Source organism: Triturus cristatus, chromosome 9 (genome assembly GCF_964204655.1).
Source record: "Triturus cristatus chromosome 9, aTriCri1.1, whole genome shotgun sequence".
Lineage (NCBI taxonomy): Eukaryota > Metazoa > Chordata > Amphibia > Caudata > Salamandridae > Triturus > Triturus cristatus.
The window spans coordinates 1,284,151,871-1,284,178,612 of record NC_140592.1 but is presented as its reverse complement, the minus strand read 5'-3'; the positions used below and the strand labels follow the sequence as shown (position 1 = coordinate 1,284,178,612).

The following is a 26,742-nucleotide window of genomic DNA, read 5'->3' as shown; positions in this document are numbered from 1 at the left end:
CTGAATCGTGAAATAAAGGAATCATCTGCTGTATGTCGAGAACCCTCTGCGGAGGCGGGAATGCCCAACACACAGTAGTGTCCAGTATTGCCCCTGTGAACAGGCAACGCTGAGAAGACACCAGGTGAGATTTGGGTATATTTATTGAGAAACCCAACTTGAACAACAGTCGCGTTGTTGCTTGCAAATGGCACAACACCAACTCCAGAGACTCTGCTTTCAACAGCCAGTCGTCCAGGTAGGGGAAAACAGGAACCCCTGACCTTCTGAGATGTGCAGCTACCACCGCCATCACCTTCGGAAAGACTTGAGGTGCGGAAGTCAGACCCAACGGAAGAACCGCAAACTGGTAGTGTTGCGATCCTACCGTGAACCGGAGATACTTCCGAAGCGACTTCAGCATGGGAAGATGAAAATACTCATCCTGCAGATCGAGGGACACCATCCAGTCTTTCTGTTGCAGCGCAAGGAGAACCTAAGCCAAGGTCAACATTTTGAACTTTTCCTGCCTGAGGTAAAGATTCTAAATCCTGAGGTCCAAGATCAGCCTTAATCGACCGTCCTTTTTGGGGATCAGGAAATACCACTAGTAGCATCCCTGACTCCTTTCCTGCTCCGGATCCACCTCTATCGCACCTTTCTGTAACAAGGTAAGAACTTACTGCTGCAAAAGCAGTAAGTGTCCTCTGAACACCAACCCTGGCGAGGAGGGTAAGGAGGAGGAAACTCTAAAAAAGGGAGGGGGTACCCATTCTATACAAAATTTAAAACTCAAAGATCTGAAGTGATCAGTTTCCAATCTTGTAGAAAGTGGGACACCCAACCTCCTACCGGACCAACATGTTCTAAGATGGGGGATCTAAACTGCTTTCCTGAAGTACCAACGGTGGGGGGAGGGGAAGTGTTGGAGGAGGAGGATTGCTGCCAAGATGCTCCCCTAAGACGCCCTTTATTCTTCCCTCTGTATGATTTGTACAAAGGATTCTGCTGCTGCTGGCCCTGTTGAGACTGCTGGCGGCCACGAAAGGAAGCAGCTCTTCCAAAACCACAATACCACTTGCAGCCGTATCCCCTGGACTGCACCTGGAGGCCCAGAGACCTTGCCTTAAAATGCTGCAAGGCAGAGTCAGCCTTTGAACCAAATAGTCTTGACCCATCAAAGAGCAAATCCAGCAGAGTCGCTTGAACATCAGGAGAAAATCCGGACGATCTAAGCCAGGCTTGTCTTCTTGCCGCCACAGAAGACCCCATCACACGAGCCACAGAGTCAGCAGTGTCCAGACCCGATTGTATCACCGGACGGGCTGCAGCTTGAGAATCAATAAGGGCCTCCAAGAAATTATTCTGATCCTCTTCAGGCAACTTTGGCGATAGCTGCTTGACTGAATCCATCAGAGCATGGATATACCTCCCAAGAAGACAGGTTGCATAAGTGGTCTTTAGAGCCATACTCGCAGAAGAGAATACCTTCTTTGCTGCCTGCTCCATTTCTATAGAATCCCTATCACCAGGTATGGGAGGGAAAGAACCAGAAGATTGCTTCGAACAAGAAGCCTGGACCACCAAGCTTTCTGGTGATGGATGCGAAGACAGAAAGGCCGGATCCCCAGAAGCAGGCCTGTACCTTCTTGAGATGGAAGGAGAAACTGCAGGAGCAGACAAGGGCTTTTGCTAAACTTCCATTATAGGTTCCATTAAGGCCTCATTAAAGGGTAGCAGCGGTTCAGAGGCTGAAGAAGGTGTGTTAAGAAACTCAGTCAGGATATTAGATTTTACCTCCGCTGAGGGAAGTTGCAGTTCAATCAATTCAGCTGCCTTCCTTATTACTACGTGATAAGGAGCAATGTCTTGTAATACTCCAGCCTTCGGGGATGAGAGATCATACTCACGAGAAGTATCCAACACACTGGCCTCCTGTAAGCCCTCAAACTCATCCACAGATTCAACAATTTCTCTTGCCTCCTGATCCTGTGCATATTCCTCCTCCTCAAGAAGTCTCTGCACCTCTCTCCTAAAGCGCTGTTTAAGAATCGGCTTCGGCAGCGCCAAGCGCGGAGCCGGTGAGGACATTAACGGTGTCGATGGAGGAGCCTCAGCTTCAAACCTTGGCGTCGATTGAATTCGAGGCGGCGCCCACTCGACAGCTGAAGGAGTCCGCGGAGCTGGAGTGGAAGACCTTGGCGCCGGGAAATGCCAAGCCGGAGTCGACAGCAAGAATGGCACAAAGGATGCTTGAGCATAGTGGTGAGGCACACCAAAGTTAAAGGCCAAAGGACCCACGGGCCGGAAGGCGCACCAGATGGAGTAGAGGCCCTGGCAAACATGCCAAACATCGCATTAAGAAAATGCGTAGGGTCTGATCCAGGAACAGGAAAAGGAGGATATGGATCCATACCTTCCTGATTCTGAACCACCTGAGGCTGAACTGGAGCCTGCGGAGCCAGGGATGGCGCCCGCACAAGTGAAGCCACCTGGCCTGGAGACGACTCCCTGGGTGTCGGAGACACATCAGGAGCTGGAGAACCTTCATGCGACGAAGAGCCCTTCAACGCCGGCGACCTCGGAACCGGAGATGGAACTGGCGTCGCCCGTGGAGATGGAGTTGGAGAAGGAGAAACAAAGTCCTGTCTTTGAAGCCGCTTAGCTGGAGAAGGCGACCTCGAACTCGAAGCCCTCACCTTCGACGAACGGCACCGGGAGCCATGTCTCCTCTTAGACTTCTTATGTTTTCTTGACTTCAAAGTATGAGAAAATGACAACTTCGTTCTTTTATGACCCCTCTTCTCCGTCTTGGCTCTGGCTATAAACAGCTTAGCCTCATGCTCCTTAATGGCCTTTGGATTCATCTTCCTGCAGCTTCGGCATTCATCGATGTCGTGATCCGACGATAAGCACCAGAGGCAATCATCATGCGGGTCAGTGATCGACATGTGACCGCCACACTCTCTGTAGGGTTTAAACCCAGACTTCCTAGAAGTAGCCATTGGAAATCCTCGAGGATACAAAGTTTTCTCTATAGAAAATGGAGAGCCCCTAGAAAAACCGTTACACGTCGACGGCGCGGAAAAAAGGGAACTGACATCAGCACGCCGACGAGGTCTTCTTATGGCTCCGATGACGTCGAGCGGAGCCGTGCTATTATGACGTCCTCGTCGACGTGGGAGAGCTAGGAAAGAATTTCTGCTGAATGCTGGCGCAGGGGGTATTCAGAAGGTGAGGAATCCACAGGCAGAAGTATCCATCAGAAATCAACTCACGGCTTCCCCTTTCTAATCCATTCCCATCATCCAATCCCTACTCATGTCTACTAAACACACAAGAACTCCAGAGCAAAAGCTTACAACTAATCCAAAAGACAAAAAATAAGTACATTTTACTAGTCTCCTAACTATTTTACTCTAATCCCGGGATCTGGCGTAGTGTGCTACTCCCCGCAAAGTGCTCCAATGTCTCGTGAGAGGCAATAAGCACTATATAAATTCAATTTACAATTACATTCTTAATTGTTATGTTATGTGTATTACTAAAGAGCACAATCACCCGCAATGGTATCCTGGAGCTGAGCAGGTGAGTAGGAAGGTTCATTGAAAAGCCAGGTTTTCAGTTTCTTGTGGAAATCAAGAAGTGAGGCTGTGATGTGGAGTGGGAGGTCGTGCTACACTTTAGGAACGATGTAAGAGAACGTCCGTCCTCCTGATCTGGTTCTGTGTATGTGTGGGATGTGTGCGAGTAGGAGTCAAGCAGAGTGGAGTGTGTCTGGGTTGCTGGTGGCAGAAGATGCGGCGGATCAGGTAGGTGGGGCCTAAGTTGTGCAGTACATTGAATGAATGTGAGGAGTTTGAAATGAGCATGTTTGTGCCTCGGGAACCAGTATAGTTCCCAGAGGTGCGATGTGAGTTTTGTGTCCGTGTGGGAGGTTGAGGATATGTTTAGCTGCCGGATTTTGAACAGTTTGTAGTCTTCTGGCAAGTTGTTTGATGATCCTGGCATAGAGGGTGTTGCCATAGTTCACTTTGCTGATGACTCATGCTGAACTGTTCCCAAGACGATCAGGGTCAAGACAGATTTGCATATGGCTGGGTTAAAACTGAGGTGGCATGGTGGGCACATAAAAAGATGGACTGATATGCGGCCCCAGCAATTGCCAGTGCCTTAGATTCATTCAGACATTGTATCCTTCACCTTGTCGTTTTTTTTATATGACGCCGTTAGTGAGACAGGTATGCCCAGACGTGGGTCTGGGGCTCACTCGGTCTCTGGAACCATCTATACCTAGGGATGTGCCCTAATTATGGTGAAAGTGGTCCTGGGTTGCTTGAGTTCCAGTTCAGGAAGGACCTGGCCTGGCAACTCGGGCTGGACTCTTCCCAGGAGGAGAAAGGTCAGGACTGATTTGCATATGGCTAGGTACTAACGGGGCAAAAACAACAATGGATTTGGGATGCGGCTCTGCGTGTTTGCCAGTGGCTGAGACTCATTTGAGCATTCCATCCATCGCCTGCTCGTTTTTGCTGGCGAGCAGGGACACATTTGAAGATCTTACTTGAGCTCTCAGGTTTACTGTTGATGATTCTTCAGAAGCTCCTGGTGTGGCTTCTGGGTGTGAATATGGGTCTCAGATCGTACGGCCACCAGTTAGAGTGCCATTTTGAGGTTTTCCTGTCTTGGCGGTGTTGTGCTTGAGACAGCTAGCTTTCATCCAATTAGCAATTTCGGTGATGCAGGCAGTGAACTAGTTTCTTGTGTTGAGGATCCTGTCCGAGAGGAGGAGTACAAGTTGCATGTTTTCTGCCTAGCAGAGGATGTTGATGTTGTGTGCGTCTTAACATTGGCCAGAGGGATCATGTATGTGTTGGACAGGATGGGGCTGAGCGATGAGCCTTGAGGCACTTTGTAGATGAGTTTGCACGCTTCCAGCAAACAAGGTGCCAGGCTGACCGCTTGAGTTCTATGCCTTAAGAAGGAGCAGACCCAGCAGAGAGTGGGTCCTTGGATGCCAATCTTGTGCAAGCGCCTGAAGAGGATGGGTGTGAGATGCAGCAGAGAGGTCGAGACGAATGAGGGCTGCTGTGCCTCCTCTGTCAAGGATCATACGTCAGCTCACCTGCAGTTAGTGATACTTTGTTGTGAGGATGGAAGACACCCTAAAGGGACCATAGACGTGTACATCTAAACACGGATGGCTAGAGCTTCATGCTCAATGTGGGTTACCTTCATCTGGATCCTTTTATGGACACGGTCCCAATGAATATTTTGTACAATTAAAATTGAAATTGAATGTTTTTGTTTCCCTGACCTGCAAAAAGTGCATAAAAGTAAGCAGCCACCTACATGGAGTGACTGCACTGAGGCATAAAGTCCATTGCTTGGAGGGCAATGAGAGAAGGACTCACTAGCATGGAATTAGTGAGTGAAAAATTTCTGGAGAGGGGAGAAGAAAGAGAGGAGAGTATTTATGTACAGTGTGTGTAGACTCATCTGCATGGGACGTGCAGAGGGAAGGACTCACCTGCAAGGAGTGTGAGGAGGGAAGGGCACACCTGCACGGAGCACATGAAAGGAAGCACTCGCCTACATGGAGTGTGAGGAGGGAAGGTCACAAATACACGGAGTGTGAGGAGGGAAGGACACAACTGCATGGAGTGTGAGGAGGGAAGGACACACCTGCATGGAGTAGGAGTAGGGAAGATCACACCTGCACGGAGCACATGGAGGGAAGCACTCACCTACATGGAGTGTGAGGAGGGAAGGTCACAAATACACAGAGTGTGAGGAGGGAAGGACACAACTGCATGGAGTGTGAGGAGGGAAGGACACACCTGCACGGAGCACATGGAAGGAAGCACTCGCCTACATGGAGTGTGAGGAGGGAAGGGCACACCTGCACGGAGTGTGAGGAGGGAAGGACACACCTGCATGGAGTAGGAGTAGGGAAGGGCACACCTGCACGGAGCACATGGAGGGAAGCACTCACCTACACTGAGTGTATGGAGTGAGGGAATCACTTGCATGGAGCCCCTGGAGGAGAGCACTCAACTGCGTGGAGTGTATGGAGTGAAGGAGCAGCCAGTTTTAGTGCTGGTGGCCCCCGGTGCAGCAATCTTTTTTGGCACCCTCCCCCATGGCCCCCTACTCGGCGGATTCCCTCATTACCACCCTCCAACAGTGACCCTCTTCTCTCCATAGCGCCACTCTCACATTTTTTTATTTGTTATATAGTGCTACTCATACCGGTGTGGGGTGCCTGAGCACTTTATATCACACAGAGACAATGAATCACATGTGTGTGCATCAGTCTGTAGGAAATATTACATAAAACAATGAGGATTACAAGGTGTAGGAACCAAATGATATCCATGTTAGTAGGCGGCACATTTCAAGATTTAAAATGAACCACAGTGGATGAGTTGGCTTTACTATTAAGAATTTACTTCTACTCAAATAAACCCTTTTTAGCATCATTGGGATAATGAAAGAAGGGAAAAGAATGTTCTAAACAATACATTCAGTTTACATGCAGCTGGTTGATGACAATTCATACGTCACTGAGCTGTAGTAGGATTGTAACTTATAAACTGCAAGTAAGAAACTGATTTCTGTGGCAAGAGCAGTAACCCACTGAGCTAGTCACATAAAATACTCTGATAAAGTTCTCTGAACTGCTTGGTACACATTCTTTGAAGCAGGCATAAAAACCCTCGGTGCTACATTATGACGAGTTAAAAGTGCCACTACAGCAACCTCCAGTCTCTATCCAGAAGGAACATTAATCACCGAAGTTATCTTCACTTTTTTTTGTTGTCTGAAAACTGCTGGACACACAATGAACTCTGCAGCAGATGCTTTTAAACTCATAAGTTATTTTTAAACACAGAGCCCTGAAAGCTCAAAGCCAGCTGTGGCTGCACCGCTTGCACTGTACTAATGCTGGCCCTGCCTGCATAGAGTGTACAGAGTGAGGGACTCAACTGCGTGGAGTGTACAGAGTGAGGGACTCAACTGCATGGAGTGTACGGAGTGAGGGACTCAACTGCATGGAGTGTACGGAGTGAGGGATTCACCTGCGTGGAGTGTACGGAATGAGGGACTCACCTGCGTGGAATGTACAGAATGAGGGACTCACCTGCATGGAGTGTACGGAGAGAAGGACTCACCTGGTTGGAGTGTACGGAGCAAAGGACTCACCTGCATGGTTTTTATTGTATTTCAGGATAAAGTTCAGGTCATCCAAGGCGATAGCATTCTGTTCCTGCAGGCGATATATCAAGTGTCTCTGCCAATAGGCATCAAGCAGGAGCGGCTCCATGGTGATGGCCTGCAAGAAGGAGACAGAGAGTGAGGATGGAGGACACCTTTATTGCACCCTTTCGGAGAGTCTTACCATGAAGACACTCTGTTGAGTCCACTAGAGGTTTCACTTGAAAGGCTCTGACCGGCTGGAGAGGTGGACAGAGCAAGCACGTGAACAGGAAAAGGCACCTCTGTAGAATCCCTCAAGAGCACCTAGTTCTAATGCTGCCACCAGTGTAGACAGCTCTTACCTATGATGGCAGGAATAGATGGAATGGCACCTCTACAGTGTACCTCAAGAGCAAGAAGGGGAGTGCGAGCAGGAAGACTCCTGTGTGGTGTTACTGCGTCTGGAGAGAGGCAGATACAAACTGTGTTGGCAGGGAGAAGTCTCTGTGGTATCTAGCAGAGAGAGACAGAGGCAAGTGGAGCGCTAATGTGAATTGCATGGACCTCCGGAAGTAAGCACAGAAGACACCTTCATATAGGCCTGCAAAAGCATCTGTTTCGGAGGATGACACATAGGTGGCTGCCACCTTTGGAGGGAAGCCAGACTCCACCTCTGTAGTGTCCCTCAGGAGAGCCCGGCTCCCTGACCACGGTCTGTGAGCAGCAGACAAGCAGGAAAAGAGCATGAATAACACCTCTGTGGTGTCATTCAGGAGAGCCCAGCTCCCTGACCACAGTGTGAGAGCAGTAGACAAGCAGCGGGAGAGCTTGGATAACACCTCTGTGATGCCCCCCAGGAGACTCTGGCTCCCTGGACAAGGTCTGTGAGCATCAGAGAGCAGAGAGTGAACTTGGATAACACGTCTGCTGTGTCCCTCAGGAGAGCCCGGCTCCCTGACCACGGTCTGTGAGTAGCAGACAAGCAGGGAGTGAGCTTGGATAACACCTCTGTGGTGTCCCTCAGGAGAGCCCGGCTCCCTGATTGTGGTCTGTGAGCAGCAGACAAGCAGGGAGTGACTATGGATAACACCTCTGTGGTGTCCCTCCGGGGAGTCCGGCTTTCTGATTGTGGTCTGTGAGCAGCAGACAAGCAGGGAAAGAGCATGGATAACACCTCTGTGGTGTCCCTCAGGAGAGTCCGCCTCCCTGACCACCCTATGTGAGCAGCAGTCAGGCATAGAGTGAGCTTGGATAACACCTCTGGAATGTACCACAGGAGAGCCCGGCTCACTGGCCACGGTCCGTGAGCAGCAGAGAAGCAGGGAGTGCGCATGGACAACACCTCTGGGGTGTCATTCAGGCGAGTCTATTCACAATAGTGTATCCAGACCCCGAAATGGTTAAAAAAAGACCTTTTTCAACTCCTTAGTAGGTGTATACCGCCGAAGCGTGAAGGAAATGATTCCTTTTGTTATTGAACCCTCTCACACCCTATTGGTGTCTTGCTTCATCATCGGGTTCACCCCAACTCCTAAAGGTCAGGGTGGGCTCAATCGTATCTCAGGGAGCACTTAGGAGATGTAGGCCAGGGGGACTTAAAGATAAAAATCCTACTCCACCACCCAGGTATCCCTTTATTAGTGGTGATGTAGTGGATGTTAAAGTATAAAAGAGGGTCTGTGTCGGAGATTATGGCCCTAAGAGATAGCCAACATGTTTCAGCCCGTAGGAGGATGGCCAAAAATGGTCCTGGGCTTTCGTCAGGGCAAAATGAGGATCCCTCCCTGGTAAAGATCAAAATTATTGTTGGATGACCTATATATATTATTTGAAGGTGCAGAAGAAAGCTGCTCTATGCTCACATGATCTCACGCGATCTCAATCAACCATGCTCAAATGAATACATTGATTCTAAAAATGCCAGTGTGGCAGTGTGCGTACTGACCAAATCGTACTTTTAATAAAAAAGTTGTGAGAACCGCCATTTCCAGTTGCACCGCATCCACTCATAGTGTTACCAACCCGTGTTGCAATTCAAAATATATCATGGTGGTCTTAGAATGTGAAGGTATAATATCATAGTGACCACAGAATTAAGCGTTATGTCAAAAAAGCCTCATGCATAGTCAAAAGGTAGCCCACTCTACTACATGAGAAACACTCGGTAGAGTATGGATGTCATAATGTAAACACACTCGGGAATAAATGCATGGGAGATTTATGTGCCATGCATGCCAGAAATGAGCAGATATACTGCTGGTTACCCTTACCCAATTCTGGGAGAATTCGCGCATGAATGGGGTCCCGATAGGGTAGCCTTGTAGTCAAACGCTATGCGGGGAAATGAAGCAAAAAGCTGTCACGTTAGTGCTCAAGTAGTGAACAAGTTACAGAGTACCTTAATCGTAGTTACAGCTCTTCTCACTTACTAATCCAAAGGTCCTGCCCGGCACTATACCTATTTGGTATCTTGGATCCCCGGCAATCACGCCGTGTGTACCGAGAGATTCATTTTATGTGAATGGAGGCATACGGCATCGCTGCCTGCCAGGGGGTGTGGTGGGGGTATGGCACATCAAGTGCGCGTCAATGTCCATGCGCTAATCGGAACTACACGCATGGCGGCATGGGAATGGTAATTCCAGTGGATGCTGTTTGTAGTTCGGAGATCGGTACTGAGCTCCCGTAATGTGTTGCTTTAAAAACGATTATAACCAAAAAAGGCAACGAAGAGGCGAGTCTTAGTTCAAAATGTATTTATAATGATAAAATCATGGGAAATGAAGGAAGTGATTTGTTAATGCTCCTTTAGTGATTGAAAAAACAACATTTTTCAAGGGGTTACTTTCTGCCCTGAGATTGGAAAACATTATAAGTGGTATTTCTCACTATATGTATTTATGAGGGGTAACTCTCCGTCATGGAGTGGGACAGAAGCAGTGCCCTACAGAGGTGTGGTATTCAATGTAAGAAAACAAGTTACTTACCTGTAACTACAGTTCTCCAGTATTGGTATCTTTCATAGATTCAAATGCCTGAATCATTCCCCATCGCCGAGGCGGGAGTCCCGCGGTAAATTACAAAAGTAGATGACATAAGTAAATCACAGTAGTAGGCTAAAAGAAAAAAAACCTAAGGCCTAAATCTTAGTAGCCTATCTACATCATTATAGTAAAAAGAACCAAAAGTCAGCTCCAACCAATCAGCTACCAGCACCCTCTAGAACACTCTCAGCAGAGGCAGTTCTCCTCAGATTTTCTTAGCACAAGTGGGAAGTAAGTATGCCAAATCATAGAGAACTGACTCGCCGGGGAGGAAGGTGGGTGCATGTGAATCTATGAAAGATACTGTAGTGAAGAACAGGGTTCTGCTTGCACATATTGCTATGTTAGCATAAGCGTATTAGAAGTTTAAACGCCATTTTGCCACTTGGCTGCTTTTGCACACAACACTACGTGTAGCTGTTATTGTAAGTTAAACTGATTGCTTTTCTTCACATGAGAACGGTCTGTTTTTTACATCCCTAGACTTACACCGTGACCTCAGTCTGTGCACTGTGTGCAGAAGTCTTCAAGGTCATAATAACAATGTATGCTGGTGATTCAGGTTGATCGGCCCACGCTCTAGACACAACACACACAGCTGCAAATATCTGAAACTCTGGTGCCTTTAATATTACATTGCATGCATGATGCTGGCACTTGGAGAAAACCTTTCAATCTACAGAGAGCGTTGCTGATCCTGTGATGTGATTCACCTAAGCTGATCTTGGAGGTATGGGGTTTCCCATTTAACCTAGAGACCTATTATTATAAAACTAGCTTCTAGCCAGGGGTGGGTGGTACACAAGGCGCTATAAGACCTGTTTCCACTATCATTATAATATGATTTCTCCCTTTATGTTTTTTGTTTTTTTTAAACTTTTTACTGTATTTGTTGTCAGGGCACAAATAAATCAGGTAGTTTATCCAAATATTGAGAGCATTATATGAAAAACCTCTGGCCCATCTCACTGCTGCCGTTCCCTGCCAAGATAGTGGAACGGGTGGTCAGTAACACCCTTTCCAACCACCTGGAACATCATCTACTACTGGATGGGGACCAATTCGGATTCCGGCCTGCTCATGGAACCGAAACTGCCCTTATTATCGCCATGAACGAACTTCAAAGGCGAGCAGACAGAAGTCAGGCATCATTTTTGATACTGCTCGATATGTCTGCCGCCTTTGACACGGTGAATCACAAGATCTTACTGAGACGCCTATGGGTGGCAGGAGTGAGGGATACGGCACTGCATTGGTTCCACTCTTTTTTGCAGGACAGGCAACAAGCAGTATCTCTACCTCCTTTCCAATCTGCTTTCTCCCCGGTAACGCACGGAGTCCCACAGGGCTCTGCCATTAGCCCAATACTTTTTAATATTTACCTTAGGCCACTTATTCTTCTGATCAAAAGCTTCGGCATCAAAACCATTAATTACGCTGATGACACGCAGATGATCCTCTCCTTGGAAGGAGAGGACTCTATCTCCATAGAGATCCTACACAATTGCCTGCGGGAGACATCAAGGTGGCTGAAGAATAATTCACTTCAGTTCAATGCAGGGAAAACCAAGGTGCTTTTTAACAGTGGCTCGAGGATCCCCCGTCCGTTCCCTAGCAACTTCTGGCCCCCGGAAACAGCTTCTAATGTACAGCCTGCAGACTCTGTCCGCAACTTAGGGGTCATGCTTGACCACAAGCTCAGCATGGAGACCCATGTTCAGAAAACCTCTGCCTGCTGCTATGCCATTCTGCGCTCTTTAAGGAAAGTTCTGCCCCTCCTACCCACCCAGGCTCGCGCCCAAGTAGTTAGATGCACTATCCTGAGCAGGCTGGCCTACTGCAATGCCCTCCTGCTCGGGGCCCCGGAGTATCTATTAGACAGGCTCCAAAAAGTCCAATCTGCGGCTGCAAAACTAGCCTTGGGGCTCCCGAGGAGATCCCATGGACCATCCGCCTTGGCACAATTGCATTGGCTCCCTCTTAGACAGAGAGTGCAATTTAAGGCCCTCTGTATTGTTTTTAGGGCCCTCCACGGTTCCGGCCCAGCCCCTTTACAATCCAAGTTTGTGTGGTACGCCCCTACCAGACAACTCCACTCCTCGGATGTCAAACTGGTGGTCACCCCCAGATTCAAGAAGGTCAGATCCGGAGGTAGATCTTTTGAGGTTACCGCCGCTAGACTCTGGAACACCCTCCCCACCGAGATCAGACATACCGATGAACTCCTACCTTTCAGAAAAAAGGTTCAAACTTGGCTCTTCCCGGGCTAGCCCAAGTCCCCTCTGTTCCACCCCCCTATCCTCCTCAGACTCTGTCAGCGCCAGGATGCCTGCAATGGCGACAGTTTGCGCTTTACAAATTCTTAAAATAAAATAATAAATAATTTTACGATAATTGGCGAATGAGTCTTACACATATCACAACAAACGACAACATTCCATGTATTACATTCCCAACTCCCCACCATTTTCATTGTCAGATTCCCCCTCTGTCCTTATTTCTGGTGGTTCACAGATGTATCCCCTGTACTTATTCCAAGCCCCCTAAACCTTGCTCCATTTCTTAGGGCAGCCTTGATTGATAAATACTGCTTTTTCGTCCGTCCCTTTGTGTTTTATTGAATTGTAACAATGCTGATTGTTTTATTTCTAATCATTTGCCTGCTTATGTTAGCAAAAATACTGCATCTTAGAGCACGTAGTTAAAAATAAACATTTTAAACTGTTTCGTGTCTCTGATTACTCACGTTGTGGACTTGTGTGAGAACAAAAACGAAAGAGTGTTCTTGATTCCCACCATTCCTGAGAGTACCCTAAGTCGCTCGTTCTGGGTTGTCTAATCATTGGTAGCTTCCCTGTAGTACGGATAACGAATGAGACACTGATGCTAGTCAGATAGGGGCTCTGGGTACTGAGGTGAGTTTTTTGGTACACCACAATTCACTGAGGTCCTGGTTTCCTGTGCATAGTTCTGTGTATGAGCAGAATCCCCGCAACATGGCGCACCTAACGTTTGGTCTTGTATTCGAGACGCTTTAGCAGTAGTGCTTATATTTGTCCACAACAACCTCACTCCTGTTTCCGGTTGACAGAAGTGACGGATTAACCTACCTATATGGATAAATTATAGGTTCACTCAAGCTTGGCCATTAAAAAGGTTTGCATTTTGAATTACTACCCTTTTTGTGCTACATTACTTATAAATTGTTCTTCTTATCTGTGTCCTTATGGGTGACATTAATATAGCACCGCATAGTCATGCAGCGCTCTGGCGTAATCTGACGCAGTTTGGGTTGCCCGACGATGGTATGTCAGTAATCTTTGTGGTGAGTGCCGATGCAGCGTTCCCATTTCAGCTTTTTTTACTCTTGGGTTACATTTCCTGCAGTAAATGTGGATGATGAAACATTCCATTCTTACACTCCCTCCGCGATAGCTGCGAATTACACACCATATAGGACACAGGAGATTCCGATTTCGGCATGGCAGCATCGTATTTAGTTTATTTGCGCCCTCCCCCATGCCATGACTCCGGTTCGGTTAGGCCCCTTGTCAATCCCTGGGGCTACTTGGCCAGTCTTTGCTGGGTTAACACCACATCCACGTTATTTGCAAGCCCCAGTGGACGACGTACGTCAGCTACATACCACCTTGATAGCGGTAAACATGACTTTAGTGCAATACGTCTCACGCAACCTCCAGGTGGGAGCACCTGGGGTTGCGACGCAACCAGTTGGACCGGCCAGGATTTCTATTAGTCCCGTCATGGTTAATTCAGTAATGGGCAAGCGCCCCCAGAAGAAGAACGATATGCGGTGTTTCCTAATAGGACTCCTGTGGAAAAACACAGGATTCTCACGATTAGTTTGCAGAAAGACTTTGGGCCTCATGTACGTAGCCCAATACCAGTCGGTAACGGCCGATTTTCGGTAATTATACCGTTACCAACCGGTATTTAGGATGTTGACATGTAGGGGGCTCATTTCTGTATTCGGTAATTTACCGAATCGGTAAAATTACCGAATCGGTAATTTTACCGATTCGGTAAATACCGAATACAGTAATGAGATGTAGGGGGACTGTGTGGTGGGTGTGGGGATTCGTTATTTACCACCAACTAATAGTTGGTGGTAAATGACGAATAGGTGTGATAATGCATTTTTGTGCACTGTGAAGTGTGCAATGTGGCAGACATACATGCCCCTAGGGCATGTATGTGCGCCACATGTGCACACATGGAAGAATCAGGGGTGCAACAGGGTGTCAATGTGACACCCTGCCACCCTTGAATGTGCTCCCCCCATTACCGAATCGGTATTTACCGATTCGGTAATGAGGCATACCTTCCCATTGATTCAATCAATGGGAAGGTATGCCTCATTACCGAATCGGTAAATACCGATTCGGTAATTACTGACTTACTCCGATTCGGTAACATTTACCGAATTTTTACCTACATACACTTTACCGATTCTTAAATACCGAATCGGTAAGATTCGGTATTTAAGAATCGGTAAAGTGTATGCCACCTACATATGGCCCTAAATACCTGAGGTGACCGATTGTGAGAACTGGGGTAAAGTATTTGCAGCAGTCTATGCGAAGTGTTTCGGCACACCGTCTATGACTGTGCTGCCCTCCGTGATTAAGTGTGTTCAGGATGAGCACGGTCCGGAGGCGGAGGTCGAGTTAGGAATGAGGCTCGTCAGAGAATTTGACGTAGTTGCTGATCTCATCCTTGCTAACGTCAAGGGAGATGCGGTTAACTTTCAAGTGTCAAATGAGTGATGCCTCGTCGCCGACGCCGATAAACCCCGGCAGTTACCGAAGATTATTGCAGAGGCTTATAAGACCATTGGCCGCAATAGTTTGGGAGTAAAGCCTTTTCCTAAAATAGCAGCTCAACCGCAAACCCAGACGGTTAAGTCTACAAAAGACGACCGTCCTGTATTTTCTCAACAAAATTGGAAAAATAAAAATCAGGGGAAGCAGCAACTTAGAAACAAGGGTCACGTCCTGCATCACCAATACTAGTGTCTACTGAACGCACATATGAGTTGCGTGATCGAGCGAGAATTAGGTCTCCTGATAGATTTCAGGTTCCTGATCAACGTTCTCCTTGTTCTCCACAGGAAACGTCGGTCTCACAAGCCGATGGAGGAAAACGCAGAAGAGGTCGGGGTACCCGGCAAGGACTTGAACAGCCCCGCCCGGCTGATGGTAAAGGCAAGCAGGACGACTTTCCATGTCAATGCCCTCCGTTTCAGAAAAATAAATTTGCTTCCTTAACCGCAAGGTATGCCACAGATAGTGAGAACACAGCTTCGGAACCTGACATGGGCGCTAACGCTGCTAGACAGCGCAGCGGAGGTTACAATAGTGCTGCAAGCAGTGCGTCCGTATCTGAAGGCGACAGCAACTGACACATTCATTACCGTAGAAACTGCTGAGACTAGAGTGGCTCCCCCTGACAGACTATATTGAAATATTCCTTTTAATTGAAGGTGACATACAACGTACAATATTTTTGGGGAAAATCTGACCTCTACATATGACATTTTGTTAGCGGAGGCGGACTGGCCCCCACCTTTTGCTTTGGCCGCTCCGAGAGGGAAGGAAGTAATCCTCCCCTCTTTTCGCACACACTGTGCCAAAGTAGCAGGCGCAGAACTTTGCACAGGAGTGGGCTCAGGTGCTTGCACCAACGTTGTACCGTACTCAGGTCGGATGGGATAAACTGTCGCCCTGCCATGAGATTCCATTGCGGTCAATGCCTCAGTCACAACCCCAATATCCCATGCGCCAGTAAGCGAAAGCTCCTGTTGCAGAAATCCTTGAACAATTGGAATATCAAGGTGTTATTGAAACGTGTGTCACCCATGAATAATCCTCTTTTTACTGTAACTAAACCTGATAGGTCGTACCGCCTAGATTTGGATTATCTGCAATTGAACTGTCATTTTCGGACATGCGCGGTACAGAATACCCACAGTTCAGCCCTGGTTGATAGTCTTGTGAGAAAAAGGTTTAAGACCACACTTGACATTTCAAATGGCTTTTATAGTCATAATCTGCCCTCTATTAGTAGTCAATGGACAGCCTTTACTTCTGGCGGCAAACAAAAACAGTTTAAAAGCTTGGCCATGGACTATAAAAACAGCCCGGGCGTCTTTGCTGCACGTGTTGTCTCTCCATTAGAGCAAAAGACACACAATTGATGGACGGAATGCAGAACAAATCAAAACATTCACCCCCAGTCAAGAGATCTGGGTTAAATCCATCATTCTTTTGCTCACCATGCCATCCCAGTTTAGACCTGGCATATGCAAATCAGTCTTGACCCTGTGCCTCATGGGAACAGTCCAGCCCGAACTGCCAAGACAGGTCCTCACTGGACCGGAAACAAGCATCCAAAGACCGGTTTCGGGGTTTCACCCATCTTCAGCCAGGATAGCTTGATTCCAGTGGCACAGTGAGCCCAGGACCCACGTCTGGGCATACCTGGCGCACTTAGGGCGAGAAAGCAAAAGACACACAATTGATGGACGGAATGCAGAACAAATTAAAACATTCACCCCCAGTCAAGAGATCTTGGTTAAATCCATCATTCTTTTGCTCACCATGCTACCCCAGTTTTGACCTGGCCATATGCAAATCAATCTTGACCCTGTGCCTCATGGGAACAGTTATGTTATGTTATGTTATGTTAAACGGGGTTTTGTTAAGCGCTCAGCTACTCAAGCAGAGTGTCCCGGCGCTATCAGACCCGAAGCCACAGAATTCTAAACAGGGGGAAGGGGGCTTATTGGCTAAAAAGCCAAGTTTTGAGCTTTTTTCTGAAGGACAGCAAGCTCTCACTCTTCCTTAAAGAGAGTGGGAGGGCATTCCAAGCCCGGGGCGCAAGGTACTTGAAGGAGCGTCCACCAATACGGGCGCGCCTGATTGCTGGGACCGTGGTGAGAGATAGAGACGCTGACCGCAAAGCTCTGGCTGGTCTATAGAGGATAAACCTCTTTCTGAGATAGCTAGGGCCCATGCCATGAAGGGTTTTAAAAGCAAGGGTGAGCGTTTTAAACTCAATGCGCCTCTGGATAGGAAGCCAATGAAGGGTTTGCAGCAGGCCAGACGCATGTGCACGATGACCAAGACCAAAGATCGCCCGAGCGGCCGAATTTTGCACAATCTGCAGGCGTGAGAGGAGAGACTTCGGGAGGCCCAAATAAAGGACATTGGCATAATCAAGCCTGGATCCTATTAGGGCCTGCACTGTCGTTTTCCTGTGGGCAATGGGGAGAAGGGGAAGACATTTTCTAAGTGATTTCAAAACCCCAAAACACTGGCCAACCAGACTCATAATTTGTGGTTTCAGAGAGAGAGAGGTGTCCAGCTTAACCCCAAGATTTTTTGCCACCAGTGTTGCATTAGAGGGGGGGGACATGTCCAGCGGCCACCAGGATTTCCAACACGTATCAGGGGGACAGCCAAAAAAGAGAACCTCGGATTTATCCGAGTTGCATTTGAGTTGATTCACTTGAAGCCAATTAAAAACTGCCTCCAGGCAGCCTTTGATGAGAGCACCATCGAAGTCCATATCTTTCTTGCATGAAAAAAGGAGCTGAGTATCATCAGCATATGAGACAATCTGGGCACCGAAAGACTCCGCAAGTGCCGCCAGAGGGGAGATATAGATATTAAAAAGAGTTGGACTCAGGATTGATCCCTGAGGGACACCCACCTCCATGGGTGGCACTACCGCGGAGTATGGGGGTGCCCAGACTGTTTGTTGGCGGTTGGCCAGAAAAGACGAGAACCAGTTGAGTACCGTTCCACCAATACCGATCTCCTCAAGGCGCGCTAGAAGGCGGCCGTGAGGGACGGTGTCGAATGCCGCCGAGAGATCAAGCAAAATCAGCATTGCCTTCCCCCCAGAGTCCAAAACTTCCTTAATGGCCTCAGTCACCTCCAACAGGGCCGTCTCCGTGCTCATGTTGGTACGGAAACCGGACTGAGTGTGGTGCAGAATACCATGGGACTCAACGAAGAGCGAGAGGACAGACTGCACGTGCTTTTCCGCAACTTTTGCCAGGGCTGGGAGCAAGGAGATAGGTCGATAGTTGGCATGAGTAGTGTGGTCTAAGGACGGCTTCTTCAGCAGTGGAACGACCATCGCTTGCTTCCAGATGGACGGAACTGTCCCTGTTTCTAAGGAACGATTTATGATGGGGTTCACCATCGGGTTTAGCACATGGGCCACTTTAGCCAACAGCTTAGCAGGGCAGGGGTCCGACGGAGAGCCCGACCTTATTTTTAAGAGTATTTCCAGAGAGTCATGGGGTTGGAGAGGAGGGAAACTCGTCAGGCTGGGTTGACCCTGCTTAGGCACCTCAGACGAGGTATTGGGCCAGGACAGTCCTCCCAGGTCGAGAGAGGTAAAAGTAGCCTGAATACTCCTGATTTTATCGGAGAAGAAGCTGGCTAATTGAGAAACCCACGTCTCCGAAAAGGAACATTTGAGGGAGCTGGCAGCGGGGGAGGTGAATTCTTTAACAATAGCAAAGATTTCCTTGCTAGTGTTCGCAGCTTCTTCAATCCTTTGGGTGAAGTACGTTTTTTTGGCTGCATAAATTTCTTTATGATAGGCCTTAATACAGGACCTATAGGCCTCCTTTAGTGAATCTAAATAGTTGGCACGCCAAGCTCTCTCGGCCTTCTTACAGAGCCTTCTACTGGTATTGAGAGCGTGCGTGAACCAGGGGCCAGAGGCACGTGAGGATTTCTTAAGGGAACGCTTAGGCGGGGCTAAGTCCTCCAAACACTGTGCTAGCCATGTTTGAAAGCGAGAGAGGTCCAGTTCTAAGTCCCCAGTGAGAGAACAGGGGTGAGATAGCCTATATTGCTCAATCATATCAGGTGTGACTAGATGAAAGGGACGTGACAGGCGACAGGCCTACCAGTCACCGCGAACAGGGATTGAATCTTAAAAGTTAGTAGCGAATGGTCCGACCATAAGACGGGAAGAGGGGGCGCAACAGAGATGGGAGAGGTGGAGAATATCTGATCCAACGTGTGGCCTTTATCGTGGGTCGGCGATTTCACGTAGGGTAGAAGGCCCAAAGGTGCAGTGATATCAAGTATATGGATAGTGTCAGTGGCGTCCAAAGTATCAAAATGTATGTTAAAATCGCCCAATAGGATAAAATGTTTAAATTGAATGCTCAGAGTTGATATTATAGTGTCAAGCTCTTCGCTAAAAGATCCCAAGGGGCCTGGAGGTCGATATATCAGCAGACCGGCACAGGATTGAGCCGGCGAAAAAGAAAGGCAAAAACCCAATGCTTCTACCCCGTGGATTTCATTAGTGGGAATAATGGAGCATTCGTATTGTCTATCTATCAGCAATGCTACTCCCCCACCCTTTCTGTTCATCCTGTCTTTCCTAAGTATGTAATAATTAGGGGGCAAGGCATTAGCAATATCCGGGCCCGACGTATCATCAAGCCATGTTTCAGTAAGAAATAGACAGGCTGGCTTGAAATCGGTCAGGAAGCTGAACAGATCTTGAGCATGCTTGCAAGCCGAACGAGTGTTTAAGAGAGCACAACTGTAAGAGCGGTCGTCCGTGTTATGGGTCGTCGTAGTGGTTAACTGCCGACTAAGCTTGGGAGCCATTGGCTTCACCCGGTCCCATCCCAAAGACCAACCACACCCTGGACAACTCAGATTCTCCCCGGTACCAAGGTCACACACCCCGCAGTTGCTGTGCAGGTCGGTTCTTAAAGCACGCAGCTGAGGGCCGGTGTACTCCACAATTCCGCACCCATCCGCATCCGGGACGCTGACGGGCGCAGACGGGCTTTCCTTAGGCGCTCCTTTGGCGCGGGAAAGGCGCCTCCGCAATGCGCGTCCGCTGCGGGGAGTCATCACCGTCTAGTTTTATACTTCCCGCCCGTGAGGCAGCAAGCCTAGTCCGCCGACCAGCGAGCCTGCCTCACTCAAGATGGCCGCCGTCCCCGTGCGACTATCCCGCTGTACACTGACCAGCGAGAGGAACGCCCAGAGAGCACAGCAGGAAGGAGGAGAGCGCGGAGCAGCGAGAACCCGACACCGGAGTAAGTGACTTCGCTCCGCTGCCCCAAGGTAAGAAGAGAGTCCCCTAAGCCCCCAAAACACAGCGAGAGAACAGGAAAGATCTCCCGGCTTTGCGCCCGAACTGCCAAGCCAGGTCCTCCCTGTACCTGAAACGAGCATCCTAGGACCGGTTTCGGGGTTTCACCCCTCTTCAGCCAGGATAGCTTGATTCCAGTGGCACAGTGAGCCCAGGACCCATGTCTGGGCATACCTGGCGCACTAAGGGCAAGAAAGCAAAAGACACACAATTGATGGGCGGAATACAGAACGAATCAAAACATTCACCTCCATTCAAGAGATCTGGGTTAAATCCATCATTCTTTTGCTCACCATGCCACCCCAGTTTTGACCTGGCCATATGCAAATCAGTCTTGACCCTGTGCCTCATGGGAACAGTCCAGCATTTGCATTTGTCACCCCGAGTGGGACGGGTATGCCCAGACGTGGGTCCCATGCTCTCCATGCCACTGGAATCAAGCTATTCTGGGACACAGGGTTTAGACTGATTTGCATATGGCTGAGTTCAAACTGGAATGGTGTGGTAAGCAAAAAAAAGATGGATTTAGGCCCAGATCTCTGTACTGGGGTGAAGGTATGACATTGTTCTGCATTCTGTCCATCAACTGTTGTTTTTGCGTCTCTCCGTTAGAGAGCATTGACCCTGATGCGTACTCGTATGTTGATATTTATCTCACAGACGACGAATTATGGCCCTTATCTGTGTCGCGCTGACCGCATCATTGTCATGTTTGCGGACTTCTGTTACATATTTAACTTTGCGAAATCACACATTGCAGAGTACACAGTGTTGTTTTTGGGCTATGAGCTCAACAACAAAGGACGAGGTTTAGCTCCTCACTTCTTGGAGAAATGCGCATGTTTGCGTGCTCTGGCAACTCTGAAAAAATTACAATCTTTGCTGGGTTTTTTGAATTTCTGGCGTACTTACATTACTGATTATGCCCAGAGTATCAAGCCGCTATATGCCTTGATACAACCTACTTTTACCAAATCTTGCTGGCTCCCAGAACATTCAGCTATACTGCAGTCTTTGCAGTCTGATCTTCTTGAATCTAAATACTTACTGACACGTGACAACCACACAAACCTGGTAATAAGAATAGTGCCGGGCGCAGTGGGTTTCACGTATTTGACATTTAATGAGGGGGACACAGTCCCTATAGCTTACAAGTCACACTTGTACTCTTCGGCTGAAATGCGCTTTTCTTCTGTCGAGAAAGTATTGACTGCGGTGCAAATGGCGATTCTAAAAGAATGAGCGCTGTCGCAGGGGAAACGCATGTTGGTTGTCACACCGTATCCTGCCCTTGAGGCAGTGACGAGAGCCAGTGTACCAAATTCTAAAGCTTTGCATCCACGTTGGATACAAAGGGCCACTTCCTTGACGTCTCAAGATGTCATGTTTATCTTTGATTCCTCACCACAAACTCAGGAGTATTTACAGTATGAATTTGTTCATCCTGCTCCTCTGTCCATGCGCCCGCTTGAGGATTACCACTGTATCATTTACACTGACGGTTCGGCGCAACCGGCGACGGATTCTAAGCATGCTTATTCAGTGCCCTGCGCAACAGTGGTGGGTACCATGGTGAATGGCGAATTCAGGTCCGATGTCGTGCATACACAGACATTAGGGGACTGTACTGCCCAGTTGGCAGAGCTATGTGCTCTGGCGCTTGCACTAGAGTTTGCTGATCCCCGTGTGACTTCTCTAATTGTAAGTGACTTTTACTACTGTGTACAGTCTTTTAATGAGACTTTATTCTTTTGGACTCAGAATGAATATCGTGATTCCAAAGGTAGCACAATCAAACATAAAATGCTTTGGGTTCGAGTCACAGAACTTAAAGAACGTTTCCATCTCGTAAATGTAATTTATACTCTTGGTAACCAGCGCGTAGGAGTACACACTGTTAGTAACAGTTTAGCTGACGAAGCAGCGAAAACAGCGGTGGCGACATATCTGGTAGCAGCAGTTACAAGATCCAAAAGTAAGATTGATGATGACATCTTAGCAGCTATTGCTGCGACCGAGAAGGGAGATAGTTACCCTAGAGGTTTCCCTTCTAAATACTCTTATCATTTAAGTTCTGCTAATGTTCCCTATGGGAGAATTATTGACGTTGGTGACAGATTGATTCCCAACGCGGACCGCAGGCTATCCTTGATAAAAGCCGCTCAAGAGGGCATGGCCTCCGCACATGCAGGCGTCTCAGCGACTGTCACTATCTTGCAGCAACGTTACTGGTAGCGTGGATTGTATAACCAGAATCGTGATTATGTCCTTACTTGTGAAATTTGCCAGCAGATTAAACCTTTGACTGCTGCGCGTCCACCACAAACACAGTTGTACATATCTAATAAACCACTTGGGTGTGTTTATTTAGATCACTGCGGTCTTTTCTCTTCTGATACTGCGTATAAGTTCATCTTAGTTGCAGTGGATTCGTGCACACAGTTTCTATGGGTTTCGCCACAAAGAAGTGCTGATGCTCGAATTGTCATCAGGGATTTGCTTGTCTTTGTGGGAATTTTTGCATGTGGTACCCTCCATTCTGACCAAGGTCCGGCATTCGCCTCCAAGGCGTACAAAGAAGCCATGAGGTCTTTGGGGGCCCAGGTCAAATTTTTTCTCCATACCGGTCTGAGGGCAATTCTGTTGTGGAGCGAATGAACAGTGACCTAAAGCAATCCTTGACAGCTAGGGTTTCAGGTACTGGCAGGAACTGGTTGGCCCATTTGTATAGCGTTCAACGTACACTTAATAATTTCCCTCGAAGGTCTCTGGGGGCGCGGACCCCATACGAAATGCTCTTTGGCATTAAAATGTTTGTCCCGGCCCTTGATGGTCTAGACATGGCGGCGGCGGCTGCACCCTTTGACGTAGATGATCATTCAGCTGTGTTACAGATCCTACAAGAGGCTCGAGACAGTCTTGCAAAGGAACACTTGCCCTCCACAACTGATGCTGCACTTCAGATTCCGGTAGCTGGCTGGCTACCTCGAGTAAGTGACCTGGTCCGTGAGAAGGTGGAGAACAAGACGGAGTTCGGCCGCTCTTATCGTGTACCTGTTACAGTGCTTGGCGTGCAGGGTACAAGAACAGTCATTTTACCCCCACTTCCTGGTCGCAAGGATAACAGGTACATCTCCATTGACAATGTCAAACTACAACGAGTGGCCGATTCTTCTTAGTATGACTCCAGCGGTCTCTTGTCCAGCAATGCTGAGGAATTCTGTTTTGGCCTCGGCAAACACGAACAGGCCTGACATTTGCCATCAAGATGCATACAGTTACTAATCCATTGTTGAATCCACCGGCTGGTGATCCCCATGAAGATACTGACTATACATATCCCACAGATGTGTCGTTGCCTGGTGTGCAGACATGTGCAGTTGACCAGTCACATTTTTCATTTGACACTAACTCTACAACATCGAGCGCCCCAACGCAAATTTCTATTTTTGCTGTTTGGTTTAAAAGACATTTTTTAATTCCCCCTTGGACTTACATTTGGAAGGTGCTAATCGGGGATGTTGTGAAACAAGACATACGCTCTGATGATTGGGATGTCCAAGCCGTTGAGGCTCTTTTTTCTGATTTGAAATATTATTCTGCTTTTGATGCTAAAGATTTGTACTTAGACTCAGTGAATTATGCAGAGGTTTTTTGTTACCAGCACTATGGCAATCATTTCCTGCATAAAGCTCATACATTTAGAAATGTGGTTAATTATACACAATGGGAACACTGCCCAGCCCCCATTGAAGGTAGTTTGAAAACTCTATTGAAATAATTTACATATTTTACTGATTTTAGTCGATCCAATCCTGAAGCCATTTATTTCAAAATGACTTCTGGGTCCACTTCCAAAGTTAGACTCACACACACTAAATTACTGTATTCTAAGTCCTTTATGGATCAATTAGCTGTAGGGGGATATGAGCTGTGGAAAGATACAGTTGATCTTAAATCTGTTTGGGGTTCTAAAAGCTGGCAAGTGCAAGGCATAGAAGCTTTACATTGTGCGTGCCTCATCCCTAACCACATGTTGTTTTTTAACTCTAGTATTTCCCAAACCGCCTGCTTTGGATTGGCTACTTCTAAAAAAATGAATGCCCCCACCATTCCTGATCTGGCTGCTTATCCTTCCTGGGAAAATCACACAGATCTGTCCCTTGATGAATTGCAGTCCCTAATTACTAATGACTCCTTCAATATTTCCAACTTGGAACCCCAAGGATGGTTATTATGGCAAAAAAGTTTGGATTCATGTCAACATCGGTTCCTGGGTCTGGCCCCAGGATATACACAGGTTAGGGCGGACCCCCGTTTTGAAACCTCCCATTCTGTTACTACCTATTCAGTAGGCAACTTATGTCAAAACTGGCTTAAACATTCCACCTTGGCGTCAGTTAAACTTCATTTGTTCCAATTGACTGACGATGTTGATTTGAATGATTTTGTTAAAGGCCCTATAGGACGCAGGCCCAAAGATGGGTGTATGCTATTTACAACAAAGTTTGGAAATTATCTCAAATTGAAGCTGCGTATAGACTGAGGGCTATTGATCAAGCTAATTTGGAAAAAGTGCTTGCTGTCATTTATAATAGCATTAACACTCTTTCTTCCAGAATTTACACATTAGATAATATTGTTTCATCTGCTGTGGATATTGTACAGGATGACTTGTCTGTTTTATATCATGGTCATAATCAATTGCGTTCTATAACGCAGTTTGCATGGACTTTACAAACATTGAAGTCTGGGAAAGTTCCCTGGGACTACATGAATACATCATCTTTGTTTTTAGCATTTTATCTGACTGATAAACAACTGTTCATGTCTATGAAGGATGCGACATATTCGCTTTTGCATATTGAAAAGTTGGAACCTTTACCATTTTCTGTGGCCGAATCTAACTCGGCTGTATGGCTAATTCATGGGTTAATAACACTACCTTTTCCCTTGTTTAAGTTCAGTTCATGTATGAAACACCATGCCTTAGGCAGATATGAACCATTAGGTAGCGCTTTTCTCCATGAGGTTTGTTCACTCCCATTCACATACAGGTGCCTGAGAGGGGGGAAATAAGTTTATTTGAAGGGACAGGAGTGCACTTCTACACCTGATCACTCACTAGTGTGCAAGAATATACAATTGCACGGTGCATGCAACATCCACGCCCCGAATTTAGCTTACATTTTAAAGGGAAATCCAGTGCCAGCTATTACACCCACTTTGACATTACTAGCTAACGGTAGTTATTTGCTTTTAAATAATGAGGCGTGTTGCGGGATGCTAGCAGGGATTCCGTACATTGTAACTTTCTCCCAATGTGTAGTTTGCTGTAAGAATGTACTCTTCCCACCCCACATGGGAGACTCGATATATCCATCTGGCCTTCCATACCGACCTTGAAAGCAGAGTTCAACAAGATGAGCAGAATAAGGGCTCTATTGTCCCAAAAAGAAGTTGCCCTAACTTCTTCTCGTGAAACATCTGTCCTTCACGTAGCTAACACCCGCACCAAGGTGCATGCGCTTTTGAATACTGATCTCCCACTTCATTTTGGCGCTCTAATTCCCACTATATTCAATGCCTCATCAACAACTTCGCTCATTTTTTCAAAATTGTGGGCTCCAGTCTTGTGACCTCGTTCCAAACAATAGTTTGTGTGATACCGGCATTTTTTCATTCTATTTTTTCCAGCATATTCGGCGGGTTACCATTAATTCTCGCCTTGGCTGCCGGTGTGCTGCTGTTGATTTGTTTGCTCTGAAATGGTTGCACAATCTGTGTCACAAGACGGCCTACCCCAGCTGTTCCAGTTCCACAACCGGATGCTTGAATACTATGGAACATTATCTCTGGCCACTTTGAGTGTAGCCTATGGATTATCCTTCCGGTTCTCCTACTTTACTTGCGTGCAACCTGTTTTCCATTGTCTGGATTGTTCATTTGAATGGGCTTTGGATTTGTGCCTCTCCAATACGGTGTCTCCTGCCCCGGATTATGATCGACTGATGTGTCCCTTAGTGGCTCATGAGTTGGACTGTTCTGGTATCGAGCTTATGGCCTGCGTGGCTGCGCATGGAGTTCTATGGAATTGGGATACATGTGCAGCGGCACATGACTTCCTGGCACGAAGTTATCTCGACGAACACGCAATTTGTCCTCTGATGGTGCTAGAGGCTCCGGCTATCGATGAACATGTATGTTCATTGACTTTATTAAATTGGATGCTGAATCCTTTACTAACGATAATAATGATTTCCTCTTGGAAGCTGTAGCAACATACTGTGCCTACACGCTGATGGATTAAATTGGCTCTTGTCCATCTTCGAAACATACTATTTTTTCCCTAATT

The 26,742-nt window shown here is 47.4% G+C and overlaps 1 protein-coding gene across 1 annotated transcript in view; it reads right to left on the bottom strand.

Moving 5' to 3' along the window:
* Positions 1 to 26,742, bottom strand: part of TTC6 (tetratricopeptide repeat domain 6) — a 1,112,931-nt gene that overhangs the window by 659,407 nt on the left and 426,782 nt on the right. The window contains exon 15 of the mRNA XM_085627931.1: positions 7,186 to 7,315. Coding sequence (XP_085484057.1) covers positions 7,186 to 7,315 — 130 coding nt within the window. The remainder of the gene's footprint in view (positions 1 to 7,185; positions 7,316 to 26,742) is intronic.